Below are 10,095 nucleotides of genomic sequence, written 5' to 3'. Positions count from 1 at the left end.
ACAAAATGGATGGTGTCTGAAATGCTTTTAAAATCAAGGGCACTAGATAGTCTTTTATTTGGACATGGTTCTAGACTTCTATAGAGAAATAAACAGCAATAACTGAGTCATCATATTGGTCAAAAGAAAACTTCTTGCACTACTACAATTTTTTTTAACATGCTCTTGATAATTCTATTATTTTCATGATATATTTTCCTTTATTTTAAGTTGTTTCAAGTTATAAATTGACCAATCAGATGACTCAATAAAAGTAGGTGGTGCCTGTTGGCCCCCATGTCCACTGTTTAAAGCTCACTTCACCTTGACTCGGATCAATCACTGCTTACTGACGACGTCTAGTTTTAAGATGGTGACCGTGTCAGTATTGCAAAAAACAAAACAAAAAAAAAAACAAAAAACAGGCGACATCATTGACTGAATTTAGTTGTATACAGGAGTAAACCATTTTCTATGGATGATGTCAAAGTCGCTCAGTCCAGTTCTCAGATACATTTAATTGTTGGGACTGAAACGGCACATTTACCAGTGGTGGTTTCACAACACAACCAAGGGGGCGGGGCAAACAACGACAACAGGAGTGAAGACCTGTTTTAAAACTGCCGTCACTTTAACCCAACAAGACGGTAGAAGAACTGTTGCCATAACTGATGCAAAACTGCCCAATTATCTAGAAGTTTCTTAAATAAAATTAGGTTGCTTAAACTACACTTCAAGTAATACTTTTTTCCTCGCCTTCACCCAACAGTAGCTGGGACCCGAAAGGCATTCAGAAGATGGAATGAGGGAAATGAATCTGTCTTTTTTTCTTTATGTCAGCACATTTATGTATTAAAATAAAAAAAAAGGAAAATTAAAAAGAAAAATCAAGATAATTTCAGGAAAAAAATAAGTCAAAGTAAACAGAATTTACTGAATAACTACATTACGGTGTTTTCTTAGAAGTTAAGAAATAACCCATCACCTAAAAAGCTGGGCCAAGATAAAAATAAAAAAGTTAAGTTTAAATGAAAAATATTCAAATTATTTTTCAATTAATCTAACCAATTTTCTAACTATTTATAACCAATTATAATCAATTATGAACAAATTTGAGTAATAAAAACATCTCCTAACAATAGATAAACTGAGAATAAACATCACTGTCAATCTTAAAATTGTGCTTTAATAAACAGGAAACTTTATTTAAAGGGTTTATATTTTTAGAAATAAATTGTAGTTACTGTCACACCTTTAAGAGGATTTTGAAGTAAATTTAATTGGAAAAGTTATAAAGTTAGGAAAAGAATTTCAAGAAATTTCTCACAATTGAATTTTTGCTTTTCATTTGACTGAAGAACGGACATTTCCACATTTCCACACTTCCATTCACGACTAAAAGCGGAGTCAAACTTTCTGCTTTACATTCTTGGAAAATCTGCAGACAAAAGAAACGAGGCTGCCTTCAGGATTTTTGTCATTTTCTCAAACTTCCGAGTCTTCTGCTCCAAGTCTTCAGCAGGTCTCAGGATGAGGATTTATCCAGCTCCCTGAGCTCTGATGTTAACAAGGCAGCAGGAGTGCAGCTGAATGTAGAGCAGGGCACAGTGTGAGCGATTCCCCACGGCTAACAAGGAGACGGCTGTCCTACTTTTACTAATGTCGTCAGAAATGGAGGACAATGACTGATGGGATGGAGTAACCTTAAACCTTTGGGTGCAAACGAGGAGAGCATGTAGGGAAGATGTAGAAGAGGTCACGTTAAACCGATCTTAGCCCAGAACCTAAACAGATGGACTGTCAATGCAGTGTGCAAGAGGCGAAATCCGATCATTTCTGCGCCTTTTTCCTCTCTGCCTTTGACGTCCCTTCCGTTCTTCTGTGCATGCTAACCAACGCGTGTTAGCACGGATCAGCCCCAGTTCTGTTCACGCTGATCTGTCCAAAGAGACAGGCTAGGAGACAGAAATCATGTCCAACGCCAGACACTCTTAATGAAACACTTAGCTCATGTCACGGCACCGTTTAGTCGAGCTTTGCTTTCATCAGGCCGCCGCCGCTACAGGATGTCTGCTCCTGACAGAAGCTGATTTATTGGCTGCTCGCTTCGAGCACAATGACATCTAGCAGACTGTGTTGAAGACCGAAGCGGCCTCTACTCAGGATATCAAAATGATTAATCTGCTTCATGCAAAGAAAGTCTTTTAATAAAGTACTCGAAAATCATCCTTTTTATTTTGATGGATGCTAAAAAAACTCAAAGTTGGAAGAAAAGTTATCCCTAAATATCTTTGGACAAAAAGACAGTATATACTTTGTTATGGCTGAGAAGATTTTTGTTTCCCCGTGCCTCACTAAGGAAATTATTTTTTCTTTCTGGGAAACAGTATTTACTACACTGAACAGATAATCTCTGATTACCTTTTCAGTCTCTAACCTACAGGACTCTAAACGTACTTTGACTGGAGTTGATACTTTGACTGGAGTTGATACTCCGGGGGTTGCCCATGTTGGGTGCACTGGGCCTGGGGGTTGGGGGTCTCTGGGGCGGCGGCTGCTGGGGATGAGTTGTGCTTGTGCTGCATAGATGCTGACACCCCGGCCAACACGAGGACAGGGCGGACGGCGCCTTCAGGGTTCTCTTTTCTTAAGCTCTGTCATGTCTCTTTTACTTGTGCTTGTTTTTGTGTATTTTATTATGAGGGGCTTATTTAATTATTTTATTACATGTGTGGAGATTGGTTTTATTGTATTATTGATTGTTTTTTATGGAAAGCACCTTGAGCTGTCTGTTTGCCATGAAAGGTGCTTTATAAATAAAATTAATTTGAATTTGATACTGCCCACCTCTGAGTCCCAACAATGATAAAAAAATAAAATAAAAACAAGTCGCTAATTGTGCACAAAACAGAGCTCTAATAAGATAAAGAATAACTAAAAATCCCCAAATTTGTCATGCACTGAAAATGAACATTAAATACATTTTTGTATACATTTATTTTGGCTGTCATTGCCAACAAAGAGTATATAACAAAGTATTTAGTTGAACTTTTGTTACTGACCAAATACTTATTTTCCACCATGATTTACAAAAAGAATTGTAAAAAATTGTTAAATTTTTTTTAAAAAATTTAAAAAAATAAAAAATGTGATTTTCTGGATTTTTTCCCGCCATTTGTCCTTCATAGTTGATGCATGTATGATGAAAACGACAGGCCTCTCTCATCTTTTCAAGTGAGAGAACTTGCAAAATTGGTGGCTGACTAAATACTTTTTTGCCCCCGTGTATTTATCAGATAACCATTCTTACTCTGATACCTTTTTTTTAAAACATGTTCTTGATAATCCTCTTTTTTTTCCCATTAAATTTTTTCTGTAGTTTAAGTTCTCCAAGTTATAAACTGACCAATCAGACGCCTCAATCAAAGTAGTTGGTCTCAATTTGAACATCTTTGACAGATTCTTCTGTCAGTCAACGTGAGGGTGTCCAACAAGCTCTCTTCCTGACTGGCGAGAGTGGTTGCCATAGAAACCACGACTCATAGCGACCCGGACCAATCACTGCTTACTGACGTGGTCTGGCTTGGTGTTAGTTTCCCGAAAAAATGGGGACTGAAAGGACTTTGGAGCTGGAAGTCAGTCATTTTCTATGTGTGACGTCACACTCACTCGGTCCAGTCTCAGGTACCGCCGATGGCTTTACTGAAGCATAATTTCGTGTGCCACTGAGAGCTGTGCATATGACGAATATCTGATCTGAATGTTCAAAATAGCAGTTAAGGCAAAAAGCATTTTGCATTTCTGTCAGATGAAAAGCGTCATCTTGTGTAATTATTTTCCTCCGGAACCATGGAGTGAGTGCCAGGGATGGGGTGGCAACGAGCAATGGGGTGGGTGGGAATGATCGAAGAGGGAATGAAAGACACACAACAAGAGGCACGCTCCCAGCTGTGCTAGTCCAGAAACGTTTGCCCTGAAACTCAGGGAGACTAGAAGAGAACGAAAAAAAAAAAATGAAAAGAAAAACTCACCTCCTTGCTTACTTCTGTCAAGATAGATGGAAACCCTTCTGGCCAGACCTGCGAGCAGGGAGGGAGGGGGTAATGGAGGGGGGGGGACAGCAGGAACGTAACAAAGCAAGCCACAAATTAGCAAGAACCCCCCGTGCACGCTGAGAGTCACACACGTTTGACAGAAAGGTCATACTTGTGAGGCGATGCGTCATCGCGTCAGAAGTATGCGGCGCCCCTGAAGTGCAAACCACATCAACAATTCACACAACGCAAATAAACAATAAAGACACTATTAAAAAAAAGCAAAACTAGTGATAAAAAAAACAACAGTTCATGTTAGAAACCAAAACATAATTTAAAAAAAACGAAAATGAAACAAAATAAACAAGAAATGTTTTAGAAAACAAAAATGTGTCTTAAGAAATCCAAATTAAATGATGAAAACAAAACCAAATAAGAAACTGGACAAGGAAAGTTTTATAGGACATTACTGATTGGATGACGTTTGTTCACCTTAACGTGATCGGATCACGGAGTTTCCGACTCGATGGAGTCGGATGAGGGATCCTGATCAGGAACCATATATTCATTTTAGTATTATTTTGGTCATTACTATGTATTTCTAGCTAATAGTTTTACATAAATGTCCTAGTGTAAAGTCTGTATATGATGAACACATCACAACATTTATTGCTGTAAAACGCAGCAGAATACGGCTCTAGTTTGAACAGGAGGCGCACAAAACCAGTTTTGACAGCTAGCGTCTTTATTGGTCTGTCTTAATGCAAACAAAAACCTTAAATTTTTTTTTTCATTTTTTATTCTAGTTATTGAGAATTAACTGGAGAGACGGCAGCGAGAAGGCTGCCAAGGGACCGTCTACAAAGTGCAAGCTCTGGGAAAAAGGGACGAAAAAAAGAAACCTATAATCTCTTAAAAACACATAAATAGTTTAATTGATATGAGCAAGTCATAAAATACATTTCATCATATTTATGCTATGACAACGACTCTGGATGAAAGTCATTATTTTTTATTTTTAGGAATTTTTTATGGAGATACAAATCAGACGATCAATAATGTTCTGAAGATACTAAAACTACAGTCACCTAACACTCTCACATGAATAATTATCAACTATTTTTACAAGTTAATAGCTCTTTTTAAGTGTTAGATGATAAAAGAAAGTTACTATAATAAAAAATTGGGGACAACCTGGATCTGTTAATTAAACTTGTTCACTTTATTCACGAGTTTCAAACATGTCGGATCAGGCTCGGTATCGCGGATCAGGACGCGGAATCCAATCGGGGCCAAACAATCCTGTCTGGATGTGTGGAATTTTGCCTACACTTCTAAAATGTTGATATGTTTTGTGATGAGTGATTCGCTGACATGATTTGCACTTAAGGGCCACCGTAGAAGTATTTCTCCGCATGCTTTCGAAAGAGAGAAAAACAAGGCAGCTGCTTACAAAAACAGCCCACTGTGGCTTCAGCAAAGACTCTAAATTAGTCAAAATCTAGAAGTTCTTTCACCGCAGCTGTATAAAAGTTTATGAATGGTGAGAAAGAGTTTTGAAGGTAATGAAGATGCATGAAGACACAGCAAATTCATGGGGAGAAATAATGCGGGACTATGAAGCTCGTAGCTGCTGCCTTGTTCAGCCTCTCTCCAGAGAGGAGGGGGGGGGGAAACAAAACAATATCAAAGACCCCAGCAAACAAGCCAGACAGTCTACAGAGGTGGTTGACTGATGGAATGGAAAAACAGCAACCAGGCATGTTATTGGGCGGTGGAGATGGGGGTGAGTGAGGACAGGTCCTGCAGGTACTCGGGCTGAGTGTGTGTTTGTCTGCCAGCTTCTCCTTCACACGGAAAACTCCTCCAACAACTGAAGCTGAGGGGCTTTTTGGCACAACGAAGCGAGGCTTGTGTAACATTTTGCCGCTTACATTATTAACATAGGACGGTTAAAACTATCAAAACACAAACATGCATGTCGTAGAACCAGAGATGCTCCTTCTGGTGGTAACAAGGTTCACTAAGAGGCTTGAAGAAACTCTTTTGTGGAACTGATTTTTTGTTTCTCTGTTTTTTGGCTTGGATTTCACGGGCCAAACAGGAACTAATGAGACAGCATGTACCCCCACCACCGCCCCCACTGTCCATGCTGCTTTCAGCCAGCGAACAGCGGAGGAGAAAAACTGTCCAGCTGCACAAATGTGCCCCTCGTACTAGAAGGAAAGATATTTTGGCAAATATTCTGCCAATTAAAATTAAAAAACAAACAAACAAACTAATAAGTGAATAAAGAAATGATCAAGTTTATGGAAACTTCTCAAAAACAAGAAGATGTTTTTATCAGTTCTATAAAGTGTGGTTGTTGATGACTTCATTGTCTGGAAATTCCCACAATCCTTCCTGCAGCTGTTCTGGTTTCTCAAAACCATCCCTGACCCAGAAATGAAGCAAACGCCTGAGGCGGAATCCGCGGAGCGCCGCATGTTAAACACCACAACACAAAAGCGGGTGGGTGTTTCTGACAGGTGTGAAGTGCCGCCGTCTGCTCTGGTTCGCATTTCTAAGGATGATCCGCCTCCAGAAGAACAGGAGTGTGTCAGCAGTGAACTTCTACAGCAAACTGATCACTAACACCTGAAAACCAAATCCAGATCCTTACACAGGAGGAGCACATTAAACCTACCTGCTGGGTCTCATGATTTACTGCTGACGGGCTGAACTTGACCCAGTTTGTCAGAGAGGACAGATGCATGATGGGTAAGGTGTGTGTAAAACAGGTGATGAACAAACAGCTGACAGCAAAATTTGCAGTTTCATGTTTTTGATGGATGCAAATCTAAAGAACCAAATTTAAAATCTACAATTTAAAAACAGAAATGGCTTATTTTGGTAACTTTTACTCGGATGAAACCTGTTCTGGTTTAAATGGAGAATGAGCTGCACTGATTGACAGCATTGACCTGTTTGAAATGAATCCTCTGGGAGCTCCTGTCAGTCATTTCTCGCCACTGCGTGTTTCCATAGTTTAAATACTTCTCTGTTTGGCGGCAAATACCAACTGCGGTTTTGAGAAGATTAAATTAAATTACAAAGAAAAACTGTGTGACTCAGCATAAATGGAAGATGGCTTTTGCATTGTCTCTAACCTCTGACCTAAGAAAATGCAAATAAGGTCCTAAAAAAGTGCTGAGTTAGCTTACACTGCTAATTATTAAGATAGATCAAAATGCATTATGTCTTTTTTTTTTCTTTTTTTGTTAAAGACAAGGATGACTGTCTGATAAAAAGAATTTATAACTTAGCATGACCAGATTCTATTAAATGAACGGTGCTTGTATTACCGTCCAAATGTCACCAATATCTTAGTTAATCCTAGAAATGAAAAAAAAAAGGTCACATTCTTTACTTCTTTCCTGATAACTTTATACGTACAGAACACTTTATCAAATATTTTCCTAATTTAAAAAGGACATTTTTGAAAACAAAAAATTTAACGGAAAAATTAAAACGGGACCATTTTTTTAAGGTTAGATGATTCGCCTTAGAAGAGATTTTTAAAGAGTTTTTTCCCCCAGTTTTCTATTATTCTCTATAACCAGGTTGACTGTTTTTAGGGCTGTGATAACTGCCACCCCATCAGGGCAGTAACCTCCTGCATCATTTTCTCTCACTTTGTATTGTGCACACACTTTTAGACACTTTCTTTTCAAACACATACACACGTTTGTTTAGTTTAAAATAGGAGATCCAGTATCACATATTTTAAGCTTTATTTTAATTGTGCATTGAGGCTGGAACCATCAAGTCAGGCCTGACACAAGAAAGCCTGCCGGTCAGCAGAGGCATTATATTCAGCAGGCAGCTAATCGGACTAAACCGTTGCCTGGGGATGGGGGAAGAAGAAACTCCTTTCGTGTTGAATATTGCTTTTCTTTAAATTCTAATTGTTGTTAATTGGTTGAATGCTGTAAAGCATTCAACCCTTTGTTTTCCTGTTTCTCTTTATTTATTATTCTTTACGCCTATCTTCCGCCGTTTTTCGCCGCTTAACTCGTTCTACAATTTTTAACCGATTTTAACCATTCAACTTTTAAAATGTTCAGCTCTTTCAGCTCATTCCTGCTATGACTTTTGGTTTTTCAAATCCTTTTACTTTTTAAGATATTCCAGGTTTTCCGGGAATTTTTGTTCCATTGAAATACATGGAGAATTTTTCGTGCAGAAGTTCACAGCTAAACTCCTTCTACAATTTTTCACCTATTTTAACCGTTTGACTATGACAATGTTCAGCTCTTTCATCTTATTCTAGCTATGACATTTTGGTTCTTAAAATCCTTGAACTTTTCCAGATATTCCCGGATATTCCCGGATTTTCCAATCTTTTTGCTCCATTGGCCACACCTTTGCTTCTTTAAACAATTGTAACTTTAACATTCTTTTGGCTAGAGACACCGTTCAAATATTGAAATGTTCACAAGGATTTGGACTTCAACATAAGGTTCAAAATTATTATGGGATGGCAACACCACCTACAGTTTGGCGGCCATTTTGTGCCAAAATGTGAGGCAATTTTAAACTTCTTCAAACTTTCACCTATTTTTACCATTCTACTATTACAATGTTCAACCCTTTCATCTTATTCCTTTCAGCTATGACTTTTGGTCCTTCACATCTTTGAACTTTTCCAGATATTCCCGGATATTCCCAGATTTTCCAATCTTTTTGCTCCATTGGCCACACCTTTGCTTCTTTAAACAATTGTAACTTTAACATTTTTTTGGCTAGAGACACCGTTCAAATATTGAAATGTTCACAAGGTTTTGGACTTCAACATAAGGCTCAAAATTATTATGGGATGGCAACACCACCTACAGTTTGGCGGCCATTTTGTGCCAAAATGTGAGGCAATTTTAAACTTCTTCAAACTTTCACCTATTTTTACCATTCTACTATTACAATGTTCAACCCTTTCATCTTATTCCTTTCAGCTATGACTTTTGTCCTTCAAATCTTTGAACTTTTCAAGATTTTCCAGGATTTTTGCTCCATTAAAATGCATAGGGAATTCTTGTGCTTAACCTCTTTTACAGGTTTTTACTTTTTTTAACCATTTTACTTTTAAAATGTTGATCTCTTTCAGCTCAGTTCAGCCATTTATTTTACACATTAAGCTTTCTTTCAGCAATACAGCATTCAACCCTGCATTTTCTTCTGGAAATGCAGCTCCTTCTAGTTAGTTTTGTATGTTCATTTACCATAGGATGGACATCAATTTTGTTTGTTTGCTGTATTTTGTAGTTTATCTTTTTCAGTCCCCCCTTGTTTGTCTACTTAGTCTGATCTTCCATATATTAGTTCCCTTGTCTTTCTAATTAGATTGGTCTGTTTAAGTAAGCTTGTTTGTGTGCTCAGTTGGTTAAGTTGGGGCTCCTCTGTTAAATTCAAAGCTTCAGTTCCTTTTGTTACTTTGACCTCTTTTAAGGGCTCGTTTAAGGGGCTGACCTCGGGTGGTGGGCAGCATGTCGGAGAGGCCTTGCCACGCCGTCACCATCTCCGGGTTCTTCTGGTCAGCAAAGTTTTTCCAGATCCGCAGCGCTCCGTCGTCTAGGCAGAGAAGAGAGAAACGTCAAACAAAACTAGGACTGAAATTTTTGTGCTTCATGTCTGATCAGGTTACATTTCACTGAGAAATAGGGACTTGATTCTTATAAAATGTTTCTTAAATGTAGTAAATATATAATATATAAGAAAAACTCATTCCGTCTTGTTGGAATGTTTCTTTTTTCACCACTGCATCCTAGATGTAACTTTAGTAGAAACTAGAAGGAGCTGCATTTCCAGAAGAAAATGCAGGGTTGAATGCTTTATTGCTGAATGAAAGCTTAATTTAATTTAACACAAAATTGCTTTTGCATTGTCTCCAAAACTGTTGCCATCCCATAATAATTTCAAAACATATGGTGTAGTCCAAAGCTTTGTGAGCATTTTAACGTTTGAATGAATAGCTAAAAGTATTTTGAAGTTATAATGGTTGAAAGTAGCAAAAGTTTACCAATGCATTTTAATGGAGCAAAAAATC

General features: G+C 38.0%; 1 protein-coding gene across 9 annotated transcripts in view; it reads right to left on the bottom strand.

The window, feature by feature from the left end:
• The window catches only part of rptor (regulatory associated protein of MTOR, complex 1), a 176,673-nt gene that overhangs the window by 12,616 nt on the left and 153,962 nt on the right, over window positions 1-10,095 (bottom strand). For 5 of the 9 annotated variants that reach the window (XM_023954642.2, XM_078947151.1, XM_020706919.3 and 2 more), the window contains 2 exons: window positions 9,519-9,620; window positions 4,011-4,058 (listed from right to left, as the gene is read on the bottom strand). In XM_023954642.2, coding sequence (XP_023810410.1) covers window positions 4,011-4,058; window positions 9,519-9,620 — 150 coding nt within the window. The remainder of the gene's footprint in view (window positions 1-4,010; window positions 4,059-9,518; window positions 9,621-10,095) is intronic. The other 4 variants (XM_078947150.1, XM_078947157.1, XM_023954647.2 and 1 more) reach the window with 1 other exon arrangement.

Source organism: Oryzias latipes, chromosome 1, assembly GCF_053564925.1.
Source record: "Oryzias latipes strain Hd-rR chromosome 1, Olatipes_Hd-rR_3.1".
In the NCBI taxonomy this organism is placed as follows: Eukaryota; Metazoa; Chordata; class Actinopteri; order Beloniformes; family Adrianichthyidae; genus Oryzias; species Oryzias latipes.
The sequence above is the reverse complement of the archived record's forward strand: the minus strand, read 5'-3'. Positions and strand labels throughout refer to the sequence as shown.